At 43.1% G+C, this 25,482-nt stretch overlaps 1 protein-coding gene across 1 annotated transcript in view; it reads left to right on the forward strand.

The window, feature by feature from the left end:
- The window catches only part of LOC129817515 (sodium/potassium-transporting ATPase subunit beta-1-interacting protein 2), a 185,703-nt gene that overhangs the window by 64,901 nt on the left and 95,320 nt on the right, over nt 1–25,482 (forward strand). Inside the window, exons 2-3 of the mRNA XM_055872842.1 lie at nt 3,058–3,195; nt 23,367–23,447. Of these exons, the coding sequence (XP_055728817.1) occupies nt 3,058–3,195; nt 23,367–23,447 (219 nt within the window). The remainder of the gene's footprint in view (nt 1–3,057; nt 3,196–23,366; nt 23,448–25,482) is intronic.

Raw genomic sequence — 25,482 nt, forward strand, 5'->3', positions numbered from 1 at the left:
TGTAGAGCTGAAGTGTGCACTTCTTTTCCTGTAATCAGCCAGGATTCCTTATGTTATACCTCAGTAATGAGGTTCTTTCCAACTCTTTTCAGGAGGGTAAAATGAAGGTGTTATGCAAAACAGCATGACCAGACAGATTGATCAACTAAATTCACTCTTGTGTATGAAAAACAGAACACCATGACAATATATAATGACAGATTTGTGGAGTTTCATGGTTTATTATTCCGTTTTTCTTTTTCTAATTTGGTGTAGGGCCTACCGATTCCCCTTGCAGATGTTTTTTGTCAGATAAAGGGTTACAGCCTACTGAGACATTCCTTCTCTTAGGATCTGGCATGTTATTTGGATCCCCTCTGTTTCATTTAGTCAATGTTATTTCCCTGGAGAATAGGGCCACTTCTGACCCACTCAATAATGGGTTCCCCCCAAATGTATGTTTATAATTACTAATGTATGGATAATTACTCTGTGCACAGCTGCTTGGGAGAGCTGTTCTTATTTGTGTTGATGAAAGTGGGCTCAGAGGCCACATTAATGACTAGGGAGGCCCTCTGATTCCAACAATAGCCCAAGGTTTGTCTCTCTGTGTCAGGCAGTGAGGAAAGCCCTGAAGCCTCTTTCTTCTCTCAACGTTGTACAGGGCCCGTGATACCGAGGCAGATGAGTCTCTGGGTGTCTGGGAGTTCATCCAATAACACCAGGTACTCCCAAGTGTACTCCCAGGCAGCTTTGACATTGAGATTATCAGGTAACTAGTGCCAGGGGTTACAATTCACCAATGGCTGTTATTTGGGTTGAGCCTTATACATGTAAATGTGGTGTGGAAGCGCTGCATGTTTAATTGCAGCAATATAGCATGTTTCCTTGTTGTTTACCTTTCTAATCCAGGCGGCAGACTGCTTTTGCGCTGCCATATGGGCTCCCAACAGGACTCTCTGGGCTCCCCGCTTTAGTAGCTAATATGGCGAGGTGCATGCAGCTTTTCATGAGTGCTTCTCCTTCTCCAATACCATGGAAATGCTGAGTGCTGCTAATTACCATCATACATTTTCTTTGTGCCTTTTGCAGTTCAGCAGAAACAAGTTAACAATGCCTCTGAGAGGAGGACCTGACGGGTGTCATATTAGACAGAAAGGTGCTTTTTATAAGAGGTCTTTGCAGGGTGGTAGGGGGCGTGGAGGAGCTAGCGTTGATCCCTGACTCTGACTCCCTTTTGCTATGACTGTATTCAGTATTTTATGGAAAGAAACAGATGGAAAAACACCAGTTTTCCTTTCATTCCACTGATACATGAAATGACAGAGGGTCACCATGGAGACTGGCCCAGATAAACAGACAAGATAGGTGTCAGGAACAGCTTAGCATAGATACCAAGCAATTTACATACCAGTGGCGGAATAGCCTACATCACCTTAGGAAAAAAGACAGTCTAATATACTAGATCATAATGAAAGCCACTAACTAGAAGCTAATTCACTTTCAATTAGGTTATATTTTCAAAACATATTTTTTTTAATTTCTCAGTTCCTGCTGGATGAATAACAGTTGTGCCGGCACTTTTACAATGAAGATCCTGTAAATGGAGAGAAATCTCATCCCCTGAGCAATAGCTCTTATAAACCAAGCATTAAAAGAAGGTCACTACATGTCATACAATGAAACAAGGTAAGCTGAGCTCTGAATAGTTGGCAATGAAAGTGAAAAATGCCAAGCTCAGCCTCTGTATTTCGGAGGAAAGTTCTTTAAAAACACTATCATTAATCTGGGAAAAACTGAGTCATTGAGCAGTGAGCAGTGAGTCATTGTGTCTGGGAGGACCCTGCCACATGGACCTAACTGTGCATTCTGATTCATGATCTATGAGTCATACAGTATCAGATGTATAGCAGCTAGCTAGGCTGCCATAGACATACAGACAGACAGCATGGGACAGAATCAGCAGGGAGATTTGTGGATCGGCAGGTAGCATAGCTTATTCTTAATCAGAAGCCCACTGTGAGGGATCTTCAGCTGGTCAGCCCTGGACTGGACTGAGCCATGGACAGACTGGATTTAACATTCATAAAATGTTGCTTAGCGACATGGAGAGGAATGGAGAGCTCAAAGGAGAAGTTAATTTAGTTGTGGCATCTGTTGTGATCATCAAAGCTCATCAACAGTCAATAGAAGGAACACTAGTGAAGAATTCCAATCACGAACATACATACTTCGAGTTCTCGAATTCAGGCGGCAGTTTGTTAAACTGAGATCTCACAAATATTTCAAGGCCATTTCCTATTCGTTCATATGGAATTTACAGGGAGGGAAATCCAATTATCCTGCCAGGCATTTTTTTCACTCCTCCAACTGTAATAAATGAAGTGCTCCGATATACCTTTATTAGTAAGGACAGTGCCTTTACAGTAAGGAGATTGTTAGTTGCAGATATGAAGTTGAGGTTAAAGCCTCCTGTAGTTGCAGTGCAAGTGGGGATTTGGGAACCATTAGCGTTGGAGCTATGAAGTGATATCTGGCTCCGACACCATTGGGACACACTGTGATCCCTCTCCTTACCGCAGCCGTTTGAAGTGCCATGGCTGGTAGTAATATCAACAACTGGTGTCATGTCCAATCACACACAGATCCAAATGGTCGGGGCAAATGGGTCTAGCCTTGCCAGCTTCAATTTCCCACAGAGGCCAAGATCGAGGGGGATGGGGACGTGACCCTGAGGATTTCTACACTTCCCGGGCAATTAGAGGCAGTTGTGTGATTGGGAAGAGAAGAGAGAGGAGGCTGAAGTCTCGGCCCCTTAGTGTGGTGTGCAAGCAGAATGCCCTGTCCTCCCTCCCTTTCAGCATAAACTTGGAGATACATCACTCTAACACATCTCTCAGGGCTCTGGTACCCTCCAGCAGTTCAGCAATAAAAAGTTAAAATGGCCCCCAACTGTACACAGGCATCTTGTAGTAAACCTCATGAAAAAGCCAGCTATGTAGTCAGTGTATAAGCACAATATTACATTGTTTTTGTCTGATACTAAAGTTAATTTATTTTTCTTGATTTTCCTTACAGATCAGCATATTGGAACGACAAATATTTGACTTCCTTGGGTACCAATGGGCTCCTATCCTCACAAACTTTGTGCACATCATCATAGTCATCTTGGGGCTCTTTGGGACTGTACAGTTCAGACCAAGATACGTAACCGGGGTGAGTTATATCTTCTTTAATTTCCTATACATTAATATCTTTGGAAAGTGGAAAATGCTTTTATGTAAAGTGGTGTTATGAAGCAAATAATACATCTCACCTATCACACATTTGATTTCAGTTGTGTATAATGCTGTTTTTCAAAGGCTTTCCTTAAACTGGGAGAACAGACAGACAAAAGATACTATCACATGTTAATATTTAATGACTTGAATTGATATTTAGAGTGTCTATACTGAAAAATAATATACACTGGGTGTAGAAAACACCTGCTCTTTCTGTGGCATAGACTGACCCGGTGAATGCAGGTGAAAGCTATGGTGCCTTATTGATGTCACTTGTTAAATCCACTTCAATCAGTGTAGATGAAAGGGAGGAGACAGTTTAGAGAAGGATTTTTAACCTCTACTGCGTGTACCCCCAGGGGTACGCGCAATGACGTCGGGGGTACGCCAAACAAAAGTGTGATTCACATTTTTTTTAAACAACACAATGTGAAATACAGGTAGCTTAGTCAAATAATTAACATCCAATCACATGAACCGTTACTCTCTCGCGGGAATTCCACTAACGGTCCGTATGTAGCCAAACGTAGCTGCTGCTCATGTTGGTATCTGTACTGATGGCACAAAAGCCATGACAGGGAGACATAGTGGAGTGGTAACGCGTGTGTAAGCAGTTGCTCCCGACGCCACTTGGGTACACTGCAGCATGCACCGAAAGGCTCTTGCTGCCAAGGGAATGCCTGATAGCTTGAAAGATGTTTTGGACACTACAGTGAAAATGGTTAACTTTGTTAAAGCAAGGCGCCTGAACTTTCATGTATGTTCTGCACTATGCAGTGATATGGGTAGCGACCATGTAACGCTTTTACAACATACAGAAGTGTGCTGGTTATCAAGGGGCAAAGTATTGACACGTTTTTTTCAATTGAGAGATGAGCTTGAAGTTTTCTTTACTGACCATAATTTTCACTTGTCTGACTGCTTGCATGATGACGAGTTTCTCACACGACTGGCCTATCTGGGTGATGTTTTTTCTCACCTGAATCATCTGAATCTAGGATTACAGAGACTCTCCGCAACTATACTCAATGTGCGGGACAAAATTGAGGCTATGATTAAGACGTTGGCGCTCCTCTTTGTCTGCATCAACAAGGACAACACAGGTCTTTCTATCATTGTATGATTTTTTGTGGGCAAATGAACTCAAGCTTACGGACAATGTCAAATGTGATATAGCGAAGCACCTGAGTGAGTTGAGTGCCAAATTACGCAGGTACTTTCCTGAAACGGATGACACAAACAACTGGATTCGTTATCCCTTTCATCCCCTGCCTCCAGTTCACTTACCCATATCTGAACAAGAGAGCCTCACCGAAAATGCAACAAGCAGTTCTGTGAAAATTGTTTAAGACTGAGACTCTCTCCACCCAACATTGCAGAGTTATGTGCATCCTTTCAAGCACACCCTTTTCATTAACCTGTGGTGAGTTATTCACAATTTTTGATGAACAAATAAGGTTTTAAATGTAAGATTGTTAAATAAAGACCAAAATTATTGATTATTATTATATTATTATTGGTGCCCTGGTCCTGTAAGAGCTCTTTGTCACTTCCCACGAGCCGGGTTGTGACAAACTCACTCATTCTTATGTTTAATAAATGTATCTTATAGTGTGTGTGTGTGGCAGGCTTACAATGATGGCAAAAAACAACATTTGAGAGTGCGCTGATCCTGATGCTATAGAGGGGGTACACAGCTGGAGGTTGAATGTTTGAAGGGGTACGGGACTATAAAAAGTTTGGGAACCACTGCTCTATGGGATCGGTGTCCCTACACTGGGACGGTTGAGCTAACATGCGCCAATGTGATTAGCATGACGTTGTAAAAAACAAGAAAATTCCCAGGACATAGACATGTCTTATATGGGCAGAAAGCTTCAAATCTTGTTATTCTAACTGCACTATCTAATTTACTTTAGCTATTACAGCTATTCACAGATCTTCATTGTAAAGTGTTTAAACACTGTTTCCCATGCTTGTTCAATGAGCTATAAACAATTAATGAACATGCACCTGTGGAACGGTCATTAAGACACTAACAGCTTACAGACGGAAGGAAATGAAGGTCACAGTTATGAAAACTTAGGACACTAAAGAGGCATTTCTACTGACTCTGAAAAACACCAAAAGGAAGATGCCCAGTGTCCCTGCTCATCTGCGCGAACGTGCTTTAGGCATGTTGCAAAGGGCAATAAATGGCAATGTCTGTACTGTGAGACGCTTAACCTCTAACGAGCCTCTACCCCGGATCCGGGAGCACCCCCCCCCCCCCCCCCCACACACTGATTAGCATCGCTAGCATAGCGTCACAATTAAATAGTAGCATCTAAATATCATTAAATCACAAGTCCAAGACACCTAATGAAAGATACAGATCCTGTGAATAAAGCCACCATTTCAGATTTTTAAAATGTTTTACAGGGAAGACAAAATATGTAAATCAATTAGCTAACCACGTTAGCAAAAGACACCACTTTTCTAACTCCATCGGTTTCTTACTCCATCAGGTGCTATCACCAATTCGGCTAAACTAAGATATTGATAGCCACTAACCAAGAAAAAAACTCATCAGATGACAGTCTGATAACATATTTATGGTATAGGATAGGTTTTGTTAGAAAAATGTGCATATTTCAGGTAGATTTCATAGTTTACAATTGCACCCACCGTCACAAATGGACTAGAATAAATAAATAGAGCAACGTGTATTACCTAATTACTAATCATCAAACATTTCGTAAAAATACACAGCATACACTAATCGAAAGACACAGATCCTGTGAATACAGACAATATTTCAGATTTTCTAAGTGTCTTACAGCGAAAACACAATAAATCGTTATATTAGCATACCACATGTTCAAACATTACCAGAGCATAGATTCTAGCCAAAGAGAGCGATAACGTCAACATTGCCAAAATATATTAATTTTTTCACTAACCTTCTCAGAATTCTTCCGATGACACTCCTGTAACATCATATTACACAATCCATATAGAGTTTGATCGAAAATGTGCATATTTAGCGGCACAAATCGTGCTTACACAATGGAAATACTGTCCAACTACTCAAGCAATCTGCCCGGCAGCATCATGATAATACAACTGTTTTTATCGAAAACTATTCATAAACTTGACTAAAAAAATACAGGTTGGCCATGAAATGAAAGATGCATTAGTTATTAATGCAACCGCTAAGTTAGATTTTTAAAATTAACGTTACTAGACATACAGTGTGCGTTACAGACAGACTAGTGCCGCAATAACGGCGTCACTATTTACCGTTATTGAGTTTACATTTTTCCACATAAAAATGGAATAACATCATAAATAGCTCTTACTTTTCGACGAGCTTCCATCGGAATCTTGGCCAAGTGGTACTTTTGTCCAAAAGAATCATTGCTTGGTTGTAAAACGTTGCATTCAACTTCTGATATAGCAGCTAACTATAGCTAACAATTGCTAACATTAGCTAACGTGTCCAAATCCTCATTACGCAATACTGAGGAAATTCCGAAAAATAGCAATATACTCGCATAATCTGATATAACTCGGTTTCAAATAGCTTCGTTATGTTTCTAACACCTATATCAAATTAAATTACAGACTGATATATCTAAAGTTCATTACTGAGCGTTCGAAAATGGCATTCCGAGGTCTCTCTCTGCGTAAAGTTCAACGTCGAAAAGAAGGCGTACCTCACTCCTTGGTGTTTTATAACCTCTGAGAGCTACGTAGGAAGCCCATTCCACTTCTCATTGGTTACTGACATCCAGGGGAAGGCGGCTGCAGTTCGTGTCGTTCCATAGGATATACACACCCCTTTAAACTGAACTGAGATCAGAGCTTCGCTCTCAGACCTTCGCAAAACCTGTCATGGATTTCGCTGTAGAAAGAGTTCTGTTCCACTCAGAGACATAATTCAAACGGCTATAGAAACTAGATAGTGTTTTCTATCCAATAATAACAATAATATGCATATTGTACGATCAAGAATTGAGTAGGAAGCCGTTTCATCTGTAGAGACAATTATGCTAATTTGAAACAGCACCCCCTATAGTCGCAAGAAGTTAAGACAGCGCTACAGGGAGACAGGACAGACAGCGGATTGTCCTCGCAGTGGCAGACCACGTGTAACAACACCTGCACAGGATCGGTACATCTGAACATCACACCTGCGGGACAGGTACAGGATGGCAACAACAACTGCCGGAGTTACACCAGGAACGCACAATCCCTCCATCAGTGCTAAGATAGGTACGCAATAGGCTGAGAGAGGCTGGACTGAGGACTTGTAGGCTTGTTGTAAGGCAAGTCCTCACCAGACATTTTCGGCAACAACATCGCCTATGGGCACAAACCCACCATCGCTGGACCAGACAGGACTGGCAAAAAGTGCTCTTCAATGACGAGTCGCGGTTTTGTCTCACCAGGGATGATGGTCGGATTTCCGTTTATCTTCGAAGGAATGAGCGTTACACTGAGGCCTGTACTTTGGAGTGGGATCAATTTGGAGGTGGAGGGTCCATCATGGTCTGGGGCGGTGTGTCACAGCATCATCGGACTGAGCTTGTCATTGCAGGCAATCTCAATGCTGTGCGTTACAGGGAAGACATCCTCCTCCCTCATGTGGTACCCTTCCTGCAGGCTCATCCTGACATGACCCTCCAGCATGACAATGCCACCAGCCATACTGCTCATTCTGTGCGTGATTTCCTGCAAGACAGGAATGTCAGTGTTCTGCCATGGCCAGCGAAGAGTCCGAATCTCAATCCCATTGAGCACGTCTGGGACCTGTTGGATCGGAGGGTGAGGGCTAGGGCCATTCCCCCCAGAAATGTCCGGGAACTTGCAGGTGCCTTGGTGGAAGAGTGGGGTAACATTTCACAGCAAGAACTGGCAAATCTGGTGCAGTCCATGAGGAGGAGATGCACTGCAGTACTTATTGCAGCTGGTGGCCACACCAGATCCTGACTGTTACTTTTGATTTTGACCCCCCCTTTGTTCAAGGACACATTATTCAATTTCTGTTAGTCACATGTCTGTGGAACTTATTCAGTTTATGTCTCAGTTGTTGAATCTTGTTATGTTCATACAAATGTTCATGCAAATATGTACACAAATATTTACACAGTTTGCTGAAAATAAACACAGTTGACAGTGAGAGGACATTTCTTTTTTTGCTGAGTTTATGTGCCATTCGGAGGGTGAATGGGCAAGACAAAATAATTAAGGGGTGTCTTCTTAATGTTTTGTACACTCAGTGTATGGTCCTCTAACTGATATGATGCCAAGGCTAAATCTATGTCCTACACAGAATGGGGGTAAAGTGAGCAGGAATAAACTTTAATTCAAGATTCTCCTACCAGAAATAAATCCCTTGTTATGAGTGACAGCCTTTCACTAAAACCACACATGCAGATTTAAAACCCAGGCATTTTGACCTGTCTGAGAGCTCAGGAGATATATCGATGTTATGATGGACCTGGTCATCAAATCAGCCGTCAGAGAGAGCCCCTGTCATGCTGCAGAGATAAAGCTGATCACCTTTACACCCCTCCTCACCCCCTCCTATGCCTGTGAAGATAAATGGCTTACTGTCCAGCATTACTCTTGCTTATATCCGTTTTGGTAATGCTGTCAGAGCAGATACATTTTTATTCTCATTTAAAAATGCGCTTGCCTGTAGCTGGAGAGGGGCCAAATGAGGTTCCACTACACGTACCCATCTTCTGGATCTAATGTCCTGACAACGTGTCAGATTTAGAGATGGTAAAAACCTACTCCGTGGCCGCTCTCCCCCTCTCTCAATGGTCTGGTGAATTCAGCCGGAAACATATATTTTAAAAAGGTGAAGGGGAAAAGTGCACCCTAACACATTCATAACATGTCGATGACATTGCTAAAGTAGACAAATACACTGAACAAAAATATAAATGCAACATGCAATAATGTCTAAGATTTTACTGAGTTACAGTTCATATAAGGAAATCAGTGAATTGAAATGAATTCATTAGGCCCTAATCTATGGATTTCACATGATTGGGAATACAGATATGCATCTGTTGGTCACAGATACCTTAGATAGGGGTGTGAATAAGAAAACCGGTCAGTATTGTGTACAGATCCTTGCAACATGGGGCCATGCATTATCATGCTGAAACATGGATGGAGCAGCAATGGGCCTCAGGATCTTGTCACGGTATCTATGTGTATTCAAATTGCAATTTATAAAATGCAATTGTGTTCGTTGTCTGTAGTTTATGCCTGCCCATACCATAATCCCACCACCACCATGGGGCGTTCTGTTCACAGCGTTGACATCAGAAAACCGCTCGCCTACACGACGACATACATGCTGTGTGCCATCTGTCCGGTACAGTTGAAACTGCGATTAATCCATGAAGAGCACACTTCTTCAGTGTGCCAGTGGCCATCGAAGGTGAGCATTTACCCACTGTAGTCAGTTACGACGCCAAACTGCAGTCAGGACAAGACCCTGGTGAGGACGACGAGCATGCATATGAGCTTCCCTGAGACAGTTTCTGAAAATTTGTGCAGAAATTATTTGGTTGTGCAAACCCACAGTTTCATCAGCTTCCCGGGTGGCTGGTCTCGAACGATCCCGCAGGTGAAGAAGCCGGACATGGAGGTCCTGGGCTGGCGTGGTTACACATGGTCTGTGGTTGTGAGGCTGGTTGGATGTACTGCCAAATTCTCTAAAATGATGTTTGAGGCGGCTTGTGGTAGAGAAATTAACATTCAAATCTCTGGCACGATGTCATAACAGCAGCACACCACTTGTAGTTCCATTTTCCTTGGCTGAGTGGGTATCAGGGCCAATGAAGCACCAGGAACAGGCCATTAGTGCCATTAGTCCCATTAGTCCCTGACAGCTCTGGTGGAATTTCCTGCTGTCATCATGACAATTACACGCTACCTCAAAACTTAAGACATCTGTGGCATTATGTTGTGTGATAAAACTGCACATGTTAGAGTGGCCTTTTATTGTCCTCAGCACAAGGTGCACCTATGTAATAATCATGCTGTTTATTCAGCTTCTTGATATGCCACAAATGTAAGGGGAATGGATTATCTTGGCAAATAATAAATGCTCACTAACAGGGATGTAAACAAATTTGTGCACAACATTTGAGAGAAATAAGCGTTTTGTGCGTATGGAACATTTCTGGGATCTTTTATTTCAGCTCATGAAACATGGGACAAACACTTTACATGTTGCGTTTATATTTTTGTTCAGTGTAGTTGGTAGGAAAAAACTTTGCCATCATTATCATGTTGTTAAATTTACTTTAGACAGATGGCAATGTTTTTATTTGTAAGCAAAGTTCATCAAAAATAGCTAGCAATGATAACTTTAGCTAGCTAAAATATGTTGGTCTCCCCTCAATATTAACTAGCTAGCTAACATTTTACTGCATCTACAGTCAATCTGGTTACATCACAACGATGACAAAAGGTAGAAATGTATTGTATTTCCAAGCCACTGTAATACACTTTTGATGAAATTTTCATCAGTTCCAATTGAGCAGAATTCTGTTGGGCATCAGTCCTAAAGAATGTTCAAAACACTATTGTGACGAAAATTCCAAGCCATTAATACTGCATGTCACCATGTACAGTTGAAGTCGGAAGTTTACGTACACCTTAAAAAAAAATCCCTGTCTTAGGTCAGTTAGGATCCCCAATTTATTTTAAGAATGTGAAATGTCAGAATAATAGTAGAGGGAATGATTTATTTCAGCTTTTATTTCTTTCATCACATTCCCAGTGGGTCAGAAGTTTACATCACTCAATTAGTATTTGGTAGCATTGCCTTTAAATTGTTTAACTTGGGTCAAACGCTTCGGGTAGCCTTCCACAAGCTTCCCACAATAAGTTGGGTGAATTTTGGCCCATTCGTCCTGACAGAGCTGGTGTAACTGAGTCAGGTTTGTAGGCCTCCTTGCTCACACACGCTTTTTAAGTTCTGCCCACAAATGTTCTATAGGATGAGGTCAGGGCTTTGTGATGGCCACTCCAATACCTTGACTTTGTTGTCCTTAAGCCATTTTCCACAACTTTGGACGTATGCTTGGGGTCATTGTCCATTTGGAAGACCCATTTGCGACCAAGCTTTAACTTCCTGACTGAAGTCTTGAGATGTTGCCTCAATATATCCACATAATTTTCCTTCCTAATGATGGCATCTATTTTGTGAAGTGCACCAGTCTCTCCTGCAGCAAAGCACCCCCACAACATGATGCTGCCACCCCCGTGCTTCACGGTTGGGATGGTGTTCCTCGGCTTGCAAGTCTCCCCCTTTTTCCTCCAAACATAACAAAGGTCATTATGGCTATTTCCGTTTCCTCAGACCAAAGGACATTTCTCCAAAAAGTATGATCTTTGTCCCCATGTGCACTTGCAAACAGTAGTCTGGATTTTTTATGGCGGTTTTGGAGCAGTGGCTTCTTCCTTGCTGAGCAGCCTATCAGGTTATGTCGATATAGGACTCGTTTTACTGTGGATATAGATACTTTTGTACCTGTTTCTTCTAGCATCTTCACAGGGTCCTTTTCTGTTGTTCTGGGGTTGATTTGCACTATTCCCACCAAAGTACGTTCATCTCTAGGAGAGAGAACGCGTCTCCTTCCTGAGCGGTATGACGGCTGCTTGGTCCCATGGTGTTCATACTTGCGTAATATTGTTTGTACAGATGAACGTGGTACCTTCAGGCGTTTGGAAATTGCTCCCAAGGATGAACCAGACTTGTGGAGGGCTCCAATTTTTTTCTGAAGTCTTTCTGAAGCTGATTTCTTTTGATTTTCCCATGATGTCAAGCAAAGATGCACTGAGTTTGAAGGTAGGCCTTGAAATACATCCACAGGTACACCTCCAATTGACTCAAATGATGTCAATTAGCCTATCAGAAACCTCTAAGGCCATGACATCATTTTCTGGAATTTTCCAAGCTGTTTAACTCAGTCAACTCAGTGTATGTAAACTTCTGACACACTGGAATTGTGATACAGTGAATTATAAGTGAAATAATCTGTCTGTAAACAATTGTTGGAAAAATTACTTGTGTCATGCACAAAGTAGATGTCCGAACTGACTTGCCAACACTATAGTTTGTAAACAAGAAATGTGTGGAGTGGTTGAAAAAATTGTTTTACCCTGTCTAGGACTGGGGAACCCCTCGCCAACAGCAAATGAAATTGCAGGGCGCCAAATACAAATCAACAGAAATCTCATAAATCAAATTTCTTAAACATACAAGTACTAGGCACCATTTTAAAGATAACATTCTCGTTAATCCAGCCACAGTGTCTGATTTAAAAAAAATGCTTTACAGCGAAAGTTCCACAAACGATTATGTTAGGTCACCACCAACTCACAGAAAAACCCAGCCATTTTTTCCCGCCATAGAGAGGAGTCACAAAAAGCACAAATAGAGATAAATTAATCACTAACCTTTGATGATCTTCATCAGAGGACACTCATAGGACTTCATGTTACACAATACATGTATGTTTTGTTCGGTAAAGTTCATATTTATGTCCAAAAACTTATTTTACATTGGTGTGTTACGTCCAGTAGTTCCAAAACATGCAGTGATATTGCAGAGAGCCACATGAATTCACAGAAATACTAATTATAAATGTTGATGAAAATGCAAGTGTTATGCATGGAACTTTAGATAAACTTCTCCTTAATGCAACCGCTGTGTCAGATTTCAAAAAAACGTTACGGAAAAAGCATAATCTGAGAACGGCGCTCAGAGCCCAAATCAGCCAGAGAAATATCCGACATGTTGGGTAGTCAACATTATTCATAAATAGCATTATAAATATTCACTAAACTTTGATGATCTTCATCAGAATGCACTCCCAGGAGTCGCAGTTCCACAATAAATGCTTGTTTTGTTCGATAATGTCCATTATTTATGTCCATTTATGTCCAATAGCTTCTTTTGTTAGGGCGTTTGGTAAACAAATCCAAAAGCGCGATCTGGTCCAGTCAGACGGAACGTTGAAAAAGTTATATTACAGGTCGAAGAAACTTGTCAAACTAAGTATAGAATCAATCTTTAGGATGTTTTTATCATAAATGTTCTATAATGTTCCAACCAGAGAATTCCATTGTCTGTAGAAAAGCAATGACCAAGGCCCTTCTCACCTGTTTGCTCAGTTTGGCCGGGCGACCAGCTCTATGTCACGACTTCTGCCGAAGTCGTTGCCTCTCCTTGTCCGGGCGGTGTTCGGCGGTCGACTTCACCGGCCTTCTAGCCATCATCGATCCATTTTTCATTTTCCATTGGTTTTGTCTTGTCTTCCCACACAACTGTTGTCAATCCCATTCATTACCTGTTGTGTATTTAACCCTCTGTTTCCCTTCATGTGTTTGTCAGAGATTGTTTTATGTCAAGTGTTGTTTATTGGTGTATAGGTGCGCGACGGGTCCTCGTACCCATTTTTATTGGATGTATGTATATTTCTCGTGTTTGGAGCATGTCATGGACATTTATTAAAAGTCTCCATCTACACTTCGTTTACTCTCCTGCGCCTGACTTCCCTGCCACCTATACACACGACGTTGACAGAATCTCTGACCATAAAAATGAAGTCAGCAGGAGGAGGCACTTCGCTAATGGAGGTAGAGGAACGCGTCATGGAACAAGCGGAGGAGATTGACAGTCTGAGCGCTGCCATGGATCGCATTGTCCAGAATATGGACCGCTGGGAGAGACAGGGAGCTTTTCCAGCACCTCCACCACCACCTGGAATTCCTTTGAACGCTTTTTCTCCTCCGGAACAGAACAGGATCCAGTTATCCCTACCCACGGGATACAATGGAGATACTGCCAGCTGCCAGGGTTTTCTCCTAAAACTGAACTTGTATCTGGCCACGGTCTCTCCAGTACCATCAGACCGTGAGAAAAGCTCCACCCTCGTCTCATGCCTCACCGGGAAAGCCCTGGAGTGGGCCAACGCTGTGTGTGGAGAGGATAAGGCGTTGGACCATTTTGAGGAGTTCATCTGCCATTTCCGGAAAGTATTCGACCACCCATCCGAAGGCAGAGCAGCAGGTGAGCTCCTCTATCATCTGAGGCAGGGGACGAGGAGTGCTCAGGAGTTCGCTTTAGAGTTTAGGACTTTGGCTGCCGGCGCTGGATGGAGCGACAGGGCCCTGATCGACCACTACCGTTGTAGTCTACGCGAGGACGTCCGTCGGGAGCTGGCCTGTAGAGACACCACCCTCAACTTCGACCAGCTGGTGGATATGTCCATCAGGCTGGACAACATGCTGGCTACTCGGGGACGTCTAGATCGGGGTCTGGTTGTTCCATCCTCCCGCACTCTTTCTCCCGAACCTATGGAATTGGGAGGGATGGTGCGCAGGGTGACCGGAGGGGGTACCCGCTCGAGCACCATCTATGATCGCAGAGATCACACTGCTGATCGGTGCCGGGTTGGTTCCTCTGGGAATAGAGAAGGCAGGCAGGGCACTCTGGCATCACCCCAGGTGAGTAGGCACCATACTCATCCAGAGCCATCTGCTGCACTTATGTTTGTCTCTGTCACTTTTCCGGATTTTTCCCTGCATTCCCAGTATAAGGCGCTAGTAGATTCAGGCGCGGCTGGGAATTTCATTAATAAAAATTTTGCTCATAGTTTAGGGATTCCTATTGTTTCTGTGGATATGCCTTTCCCTATTCATGCCTTAGATAGTCGACCAATAGGGTCAGGGTTTATCAGGGAGGTCACCGCACCTTTGTCTATGATAACGCAGGAGGGTCACAAGGAGAAGATTAGTCTTTTCCTTTTTGATTCCCCTGCGTATTCTGTGGTGCTAGGCCTACCCTGGTTAACTACTCATAACCCCACTGTTTCTTGGCCACAGAGGGCTCTCACGGGGTGGTCGCGAGAGTGCTCAGGTAGGTGTGTAGGGGTTTCCGTTGGTGCTACTATGGTGGAAAGTCCAGACCAGGTTTCCACCGTGCGCATTCCCCCAGAATATGCCGATTTGGCACTCGCCTTCTGTAAAAAGAAGGCGACTCGATTACCACCCCATCGACAGGGGGATTGTGCGATAGATCTCCTGGTAGACGCTGCATATCTCAGCAGTCACGTGTATCCTCTGTCGCAAGCGGAGACAGTGGCTATGGATAATTATATCTCTGAATCCCTGCGCCAGGGGTTCATTCAGCCATCCATTTCACCCGCCTCTTCGAGTTTCTTTTTTGTGAAGAAGAAGGATGGCGGTTTACGCCCGTGCATTGATTATCGAGATCTCAATAAAATCACGGTAAAATATAGTTACCCGCTACCTTTGATCAATACAGTAATGGAGTCAATGCGCGGGGCCCGCTTCTTCACAAAATTGGATCTCAGGAGTGCGTACAATCTGGTGCGTATTAGGAGGGGTGATGAGTGGAAGACGGCATTTAGCACCACCTCAGGTCATTATGAGTACCTGGTAATGCCATATGGGTTGATGAATGCTCCATCAGTCTTCCAATCATTTGTAGATGAGATCTTCAGGGACCTGCACGGGCAGGGTGTAGTGGTGTATATCGATGATATTTTGATATACTCTGCTACACGCGCCGAGCATGTGTCCCTGGTGCGCAGGGTGCTTGGTCGCCTGTTGGAGCATGATCTATATGTCAAGGCTGAGAAATGCTTGTTCTTCCAACAATCCATCTCCTTCCTAGGGCATCAGATTTCCACTTCAGGAGTGGAAATGGAGAGCGACCGCATTACAGCCGTGCGTAATTGGCCGACTCCAACCACGGTAAAGGAGGTGCAGGGTTTGCCAATTACTACCGGAGATTTATCCGGGGTTTTGGTCAGGTTGCAGCTCCCATTACCTCACTGCTAAAGGGGGGGACCGGTGCGCTTGCAGTGGTCGGCCGAGGCGAATAGGGCTTTTGGACAACTGAAGGCTCTGTTTACCTCGGCGCCTGTGTTGGCTCATCCGGATCCCTCTTTGCCATTCATAGTAGAGGTGGACGCATCCGAAGCTGGGATAGGAGCAGTGCTCTCTCAGCGTTCGGGTGTGCCACCGAAGCTTCGCCCCTGTGCTTTCTTTTCGAAGAAGCTCAGCCCGGCGGAGTGAAACTATGATGTGGGGGACCGAGAGCTGTTAGCTGTCGAAAAAGCCTTGAAGGTGTGGAGGCATTGGCTTGAGGGGGCTAATCACCCTTTTCTCATCTGGACTGACCACCGCAATCTGGAGTACATCCGGCAGGCGAAGAGACTAAATCCTCGCCAGGCAAGGTGGGCTATGTTTTTCACTCGTTTTGTGTTTACGCTTACTTACAGACCAGGCTCCCAGAACGTCAAGGCAGACGCATTGTCTCGGCTGTATGACACAGAGGAGCGGCCCATGGATCCCACTCCCATACTCCCAGAATCGTGTTTGGTGGCGCCAGTAGTGTGGGAGCTGGACGCGGACATTGAGCGGGCGTCACGTGCAGAGCCCTCTCCTCCTGAGTGTCCAGCTGGTCGTCTGTACGTTCCATCTGCTGTCCGCGACCGATTGATTTATTGGGCTCACACATCACCCTCCTCTGGTCATCCTGGGATAGGTCGGACGATGCGCTGTCTTGATGGGAGGTACTGGTGGCCCACTTTAGCTAAGGACGTGAGGATTTATGTTTCCTCCTGTTCGGTGTGCGCCCAGTGCAAGGCTCCTAGACACCTGCCTAGAGGTAAGCTTCTACCTTTACCCGTTCCTCAACGGCCGTGGTCGCACCTGTCAGTGGATTTTTTGACTGATCTTCCACCTTCACAGGGTTACACCACGATCCTGGTCGTTGTGGATCGGTTCTCTAAGTCCTGTCGTCTTCTCCCTTTGCCCGGTCTCCCTACGGCCTTACAAACTGCGGAGGCCCTGTTTACACATGTTTTCCGGCACTATGGGGTGCCTGAGGATATAGTGTCTGATCGGGGTCCCCAGTTCACGTCAAGGGTCTGGAAGGCGTTTATGGAACGTCTGGGGATCTCGGTTAGTCTTACCTCAGGTTTTCACCCCGAGAGTAATGGGCAGGTGGAGAGAGTTAACCAGGATGTGGGCAGGTTTCTGCGGTTCTATTGCCAGGACCGGCCGGGGGAGTGGGCGAAGTTCGTGCCCTGGGCAGAGATGGCCCAGAACTCGCTACGTCACTCCTCCACTAACCTTACCCCTTTTCAATGTGTATTAGGGTATCAGCCGCATGTCATGGAGCATGTCATGGACATTTATTAAAAGTCTCCATCTACACTTCGTTTACTCTCCTGCGCCTGACTTCCCTGCCACCTATACACACGACGTTGACACTCTAGGAAGAGCCTTGTTGGTTCTAAACTTCTTCAAATTGAGAATGATGGATGCCACTGTGTTATTGGGGTCCTTCAATGTTGCATAAATGTTTTGGTACCCTTCCCCAGATCTGTGCCTCAAAACAATCCTATCTCAGAGCTCTATGGACAATTCCTTCGACCTCATGGCTTAGTTTTTGCTCTGACGTGCTCTGTCAACTGTGGGGCCTTAAATAGACAGGTGTGTGCCTTTCCAAGTCATGTCCAATCAACTGAATTCACCACAGGTGTACTCAACCAAGTTGTAGAAACATCTGAAGGATCATCAATGGAAACAGGATTCACCTGAGCTCAATTTCGACTCTCATAGCAAAGGGTCATTAGGTTTTTTTAATGATCAATTAGCCTTTTAAATGATAAACTTGGATTAGCTAACACAACGTGCTATTGGAACACAGGAGTGATGGTTGCTGATAATGGCCTCTGTACGCCTATGTAGATATTCCATTAAAAAAGCAGTTTTTTCCAGCTTAAATAGTCATTTACAACATTAACAATGTCTATACTGTATTTCTGTTTACTATTTCTGTTCTTTTAACATTTCTAGGACACACGTTCCGCTAGCGCAGTCCTTCTCAAATAGTGGGGCGCGCCCTCCTTGGGGGGCTCGGAGCAATGCCAGGGGGGGCGCGTGTGACCACGGGGAACATGCTTTTTTTTTGCCACAGGGAGTAGGTTTTTTTTGCCCCGAACAAGAGCACACAGCACAGAGCAGGAGATGTGAAATGCAGATAACAAACCCTTAAGAGATACCATGGAAAAATATTTAACAGGGATGAAAAGAAAGGCGGAGAGAGACAGAGATAATGAGACAAATGTAAGTCTCCCGAAAGCTAAGACGAGGAAATATGACGACGCCTATGTAGTGCTTGGCTTCACTGTGACTACGGTGGGAGACGAGGAAAGACCGGTATGTTTACTGTGTCTAAAAATGTTGTCAGCTGACAGCATGAAGCCAAATAAATGAAGGCGTCACTTAAAGACATTACACCCCAATCACGCTGATAAGCCGCTTGAGTTTTTTCAGCGAAAACTTGCCGAATATTGCCAACAATCGTCCCGCTTTGTGAATGCTACTTCAGTAAACCAGCGAGCACTGTTAGCATCATATAAGGTGGCGTACCAAATTGCTCAGTGCAAAACAAAACACTCCATAGCAGAGGAGCTGATACTGCCTGCAGCATTAGACATGGTCTCTGTCATGCTGGATGACGCAAGTGCTGCAAAAATAAAAACTATCCCTCTGTCCAATGACACTGTCGCCAGACATATAAATGACATTGCTAACGATCTTAAAGAACAGCTGGTAGATAAACTCAAAGACAAACATTTTGCCTTACAGTTCGATGAAGCAACTGACAGCAACAAAGACTGTTTGTTTATTGACATGACAAACTCCCTGTGTGAAGATCTACTTTTTTGTAAATATGTCAGAGACAGAGCCACAGCTGAAGAGCTGTTCAAAATGCTGGACTGCTTCCTGACTGAGAATGGGCTAAAGTGGGAGAACTGCATTGGTGTTTGCAGTGATGGTGCACAGACCATGGCAGGGATGAGAAAAGGACTTTGGGCACTCATCAAGAAGGCCTCACCTAATGCTGAGTTGACACACTGTGCTATACACAGAGAAGCACTGGCATCATGGCACCTTTCCTCTGAATTAAGTGAGGTTATGACTGACATTGTAGATGTAGTCAATTTTATAAAGACCAGACCACTAAAAACAAGAGTCTTCTCTGCTATCTGTGAGGAGATGGGAGCTGAACATCAAGCTGTGCTGTTTCACAGTGAAGCAAGTTGGCTGTCACGAGGAAAAGTCTTGTCCAGAGTTTTTGAGCTCAGAGAGCAGATAAGAATGTTTTCGGAGCAGGAGCACAAGTATGACCTCGCAGAAAAAATTTGTGATGAGAACTTCCTGGCAAAACTGGCCTACCTGAGTGACATATTTGGAAAGCTAAATGAACTAAATCTACAGCTTCAAGGCAAAGATAAACACCTCCCTCAGGTCACAGACAAGATCAGCTCTTTCACTCGAAAGCTTGCAATGTGGGGCAGGTGACTTGATGAAGGAAATACTGATTCATTCGAGAACCTGCATGAATTTGTTGACATTACTGACTATGATGCCACATCAGTGATTCGATATATTAAGGAGCATATTTCATCACTGATGGGATTCTTTAAAAAGTACTTCCAAATATGACTGGGTGAGAGATCCTTTCAATGCACCAGCTCCAACTGGTTTCAGCTCTGCAGAGGAGGACCAGTTCATTGATATGACGTCTGACTCCACATTGAGACTGAGGTTCACATCACAGATCCTGAGTGAATTCTGGCTGAGTGTAGAGAGGCAGTATCCACTCTTAGGGCAGAGGGCCATGGGCATTCTTCTTCCTTTTGCAACATCTTATCTTTGTGAGACTGGCTTCTCTGCTGTTGCTGCACTGAAGACCAAGTACCGGTCCCAGCTAAACATTGAGCAGGAGCTGAGAGTTGCAGTATCATGCTTCAAACCCCGCTTCGAAAAGCTGTGCTCTGCAAAACGTGCTCATTGTAGCCATTAATCCTGACTTCCTCATTTTGATTTTTTTTAAATCAGCACAAATTGTTTTATTCATTTTTGTTTTATAGGTCAAAGTGTTTCATATATTGTGCTCCTGAGTTAATGTTGCTGATCAATTTGAATGTATTATTATTTATTGATTATATTTAATTACATTTTTCAGTATCAAATGGTCAAAAAAGGTTTACAGTTTAAATAAGGCTTGATTTTCTTTCTTTTTTTCAGGCAAATTTATGCGCTTTAAGTCTTTTCTGTTACAGACTATAAAACAATGTTAATAAAGTTATTCTTTGTTGTAAGTTGATCTATATTTCTTTCTTTTTTCTTTTTTTCTTTTCTTTAATGTTAATAAGGATACAATGTTATGCAGAGGTGTACTTATAACAGTTTTATAGATAAATTATACTATTTACAGTCGCGGCGGATAGTTGGGGGGCGCAAAATGTTTACTTCTTCCTAGGGAGGGCGTAACAGAAAATAGTTGAGAAGCCCTGCGCTAGCGGAACCCCTGACAACATTCTGCTGAAAAGGCAGCGCGGGAAATTCAAAATACTTTTTAGAAATATGTAACTTTCACACATTAACAAGTCCAATACAGCAAATAAAATAAACATCTTGTTAATCTACCCATCGTGTCCGAATTAAAAAATGCTTTACAGCGAAAACACAACATATGATTATGTTATATCACCGCCAAGTCCAAAAACACACAGCCATTTTCCCAGCCAAAGATAGGAGTCACAAAAAGCAGAAATAGAGATAAAATGAATCAATAACCTTTGATGATCTTCATCGGATGACACTCATAGGACATCATGTTACACAATACATGTATGTTTTGTTCGATAATGTGCATATTTATATCCAAAAATCTCAGTTTACATTGGCGCCATGTTCAGAAATGCCTCCAAAATATCCGGAGAAATTGCAGAGAGCCACATCAAATAACAGAAATACTCATCATAAACTTTGATGAAAGATACATGTTTTACATCGAATTAAAGATACACTTGTTCTTAATGCAACCGCTGTGTCAGATTTCAAAAAAACTTTACGGAAAAAGCAAACCATGCAATAATCTGAGACGGCACTCAGATAGAAACATCATTTCTCCACCATGTTGGAGTCAACAGAAATACGAAATGACATGATAAATATTCCCTTACCTTTGATGATCTTCATCAGAATGCACTTCCAGGAATCCTAGTTCCACAATAAATTGTTGTTTTGTTCGATAATGTCCATTATTTATGTCCAAGTAGCTACTTTTGTTAGCATGTTTAGTACGCATATCTAAAACGCTCGTGCAGGTCCAGTCGAACTTTGGACGAAAACTTCAAAAATTTATATTACAGGTCGAATAAACTTGTCAAACTAAGTATAGAATCATTCTTTAGGATGTTGTTATCATAAATATTCAATAAACTTCCAACCGGAGAATTCCTTTGTGTCTATAGATGTAATGGAACGCAAGTCGATATCATGTGGAATGCGCGTGACCAGGACCTGGCACTCTGCCAGACCACTGACTCAAACAGCTCCCATCCGGCTCAACATCACAGTGAAGCTTCATTCAATGTTCTACAGACTGTTGACATCTAGCGGAAGGCGTAGGAAGTGCAAACAGATCCATATCCCACTGGCATTTCAATAGGCGATGAGTTGAAAATCGACCAGCCTCAGAATTCTCACTTCCTGTTTGGATTTTTTCTCAGGTTTTTGCCTGGCATATGAGTTCTGTTATACTCACATACATCATTCAAACAGTTTTAGAAACTTCAGAGTGTTTTATATCAAATAGTAATACTAATATGCATATATTAGCATCTGGGACAGTTCACTCTGTGCACGCTATTCATCCAAAGTGAAAATGCTGCCCCCTATCCCCTATCCCACAACAAATGTGTTTTTCTTTCAAAAACAAGGACATTTCTAAGTGACCCCAAACTTTTGAACGGTAGTGTATGTAAGTAAGATATTTCTGTTTTTAATTGTTTTATAAATTTGCCAAATATAAAAAAACAACTGTATTCTCAATATGGGGTATTGTGAGTAGATTGATGAGGAAATTGTTTCTTTTAATCAATTTTAGAATAAGTCTGTAACGTAACAAAATGTGGAAAAAGTCAAAAGGTCTGAATACTTTCCGACTGCAATATAATACAGTAAATTAGGCTGAGCTCCCTACATGTAATGCAATTTGATTTCCCTTTTCCCATGCCCAGTATTGTATTCTGGATCAACTGTCTGCTTTAAAATACAATCAGAGGATTCAAATCATCCTGCTTGTCACGTGTGCTCCCTCTCCGGCCTCTAGGTCACCAGGCTGCTTGTCATGGCGCACACCTGTCCCCATCGTTACGCGCATAATGACACTCGCATGGACTTCATCACCTCATTGATTACCTGCCCTTTATATGTTACTCCCTTTGGTTCCTTCCCCAGGCGTCATTGTTTCTGTTCCTGGGTCATGTCTGTGCTCTGTTTGTGTTACATGTTGGTTTCATTTATTTATTAAAACACTCACTCCCTGAACTTGCTTCCCGACTCTCAGCGCACATCGTTACTGCTCCAAAAAATATATATGTATGTCTTTAGATGCGCCATGTTTTAGATCAGGGTTGTCAAACTAATTTTGCCCTTGAGTACACGTTTAGACCTTTTGACCGTACAGACATAAAAGTGGACCTTCTGTACTATAACAACAACTTTGTGTTCTTCACTAACAATTTAATTTTGACACATTTCAGAATGCTTTGATAAGCCTCCATCCTATCTCTAAGGAGCCTCCGAGCTGATAATAGCTGTTGCTTCGGCAAAAGCTAATGGGGATCCGAATAAACCAATAAACACGCACACATTAATAATACTCTGCTTCAATACCGAGAAGGCACTGAATGTTTAACTCTGGCATGTCTCAGATCTGTGTGAAGACATACCCGGAAGATAATTAATTACAAAGAAACACTATGATCTTGGCCCAGGTACTAACGAGAATCCAAATATGCATTTGTTTTTGGGGTGTTATTCTGAACTTGACACCACTTGTGGTGTTCTAATACTGTGATACTGTTAGTTCAGTGGTGTGTGCTTCCTCTCCCCCCCCCCTCTCTCCTCTCTCTCTCTCTCTCTCACCTCTCTATCTCGCTCCTCTCTCACTCTCTCTCTCACCCATAGTATGCAGTGTGGCTGGTGCTCTGGGTGACCTGGAATGTCTTCATCATCTGTTTCTACCTGGAAGTGGGGGACCTCTCCAAGGTAATGTGACCTGCGTAGAGCTGTACAGGACTGGAGACCTGTTATTATTACCTGCCCGGGAACAGAGGCCATGGATAAAATGTCTTTAATGGCATTCTCATGCAATTTAATCACGGGTTACACATTACTTCACTGGTTCTGAAAGAGATAGCTAGCTAAGCTAGCAATCTATCTAGCCGTCTCTCTGTTATTTTGCTTCGAAATTCTTTCGAACGAAAAGTGCACAGTGTGTACTTTTACAAGCATGAATACAAAAGGAGTAGTACTATACTGAAGCTGATGTGTCAATAAGCACTGTTGGTTCACTGTTAGTTCAAGGTAATACAGTAATACTGCAATATAGATGCAAATGTGTCGTCTCTCTCTCTCTCTCTACATGTCTCTCTCCCTCCCTCACCCAACTCCCTCTCTTTGCTCCCCATGCTCAATCTCTCTCATTTCAACTAGCAATTTATTCCATAATTTTTCATCTGCTCATGTATGTATGAGAAAATGAGAGAAGATATAATTAAAATGTCAAAATGTCCAATATTGTACCCAATTAAAAGGCAAACCAGCCGTGTAACTTGATTATCCAATTCATCAAGTGCTTTTATCTATTACGTTTTCATTTTCCAAATGAAACTGAAATGACTAATCCCTTTATTTTGATCACTGACTCTGAGCGCTTCTCATGATCCGATAATATTAGAGCTGTGGAGAAGAGTCAAATAGACACACTAAGGCTATATTGCTGTAGCTTTTGGTCACAAACATGCCTGCATTACATGAAAATATTCTATCATGAATGATAACTATTATTAGTGTTATTGGTCAAGCTTATTTACCGGTATGGTAGTTTTAGTTCAGTGGATCCACATAGAAAGGACTGAGAACATGTATGGGTATTTTGTCGCACCATTTGTGTTGTGCTTATCGGAGAGGAATGTCTGTTAATTTATTAGTCGATTGTGTTTCCGTGTTGCTTAGTCATTACTGTTTCATCTTATCTGGAATCTATGGCAACAGATGGCACACTCACTTAGCCTCACAGTCTTCACTCTCCACCAGCCTTTGCCAAAATGGCTTCCTTCCTCCTCAATTGCCTTTGGAGGATTTGGCAGTTTCACCTCAGAGATATCTTAGCACTTTTGAAAAGCATCAGGGGATGGCATCTGTTGCGTTACAGTTTTATTACAGTGCAGTCGATGTCATTAACTGCTGGCAAATCACATGGGTTTGAGGCTATATACACCTTGACGAACTCAATCCTGTTATTTCCACAAATATACGGTCTCTGCATAGTATATTGCCTTTTTATCAGTGAGTTCTGAGTTTTTTGCCATCTAACTTGCCTGAAAGAAGAGCATCCTTAGAAGAGGATGTTCATTGGCTTGGCACTGAGAACATCTGTTGACCAAATACGAATGCAGTGATCCTCAATTCAAGGCAAGACAGAGGGTTTGTAGGTGGTATACAGTAGGATTTCTGAGGCTCGTGTGATTGGCTTGTTGTGGACTGGGGACTGGCAGGACTGGTGTGTCATCTTTTGAAGCTGGGCTTCCTCTGGGGCCTGCGGTCTGTCATTACTGCAGCGCCATCACAAACCAAGAGCCCGCTCCTCTGCCGATGCTGAGGCTCCTCAAGAGCTTCTTCTTCTGCTGCTGCTCCCAGCCCAGCATATCTTTTCTCCCCTGCTTCCAGACTTCCTTCACAATTTACCAGTCAGTTCCCTCAAGTGGCCTTTTCACTTGTCTTTCCAGTGAGAAGAGAGGCACTGAGGCATCAACTCATCGCTCCTCCTCGTTTTGCCAGGCTGTCGAAAAAGGGCATCTGGTATTCGACAGTGCTGTAGAGCTGAGGTTCTGTTGTTCTGTGTGATTCCACTGCATGTTCTGCACAGTGGGTCTGCTCAGGCACTTTAATTAGTAACAGTAAAGTGATAGTATGTTAGTTAGTGTGATTTATTTGGCTCTAGTTGGTGTGGCTCATGATTTATTAATGTGGGTGTAATGTGTTTAACCAGGAGAGAATCCATCGGGACCCGCCAAGGCAG

The sequence above is a fragment of the Salvelinus fontinalis genome, chromosome 20 (genome assembly GCF_029448725.1).
Source record: "Salvelinus fontinalis isolate EN_2023a chromosome 20, ASM2944872v1, whole genome shotgun sequence".
Taxonomy (NCBI): Eukaryota; Metazoa; Chordata; class Actinopteri; order Salmoniformes; family Salmonidae; genus Salvelinus; species Salvelinus fontinalis.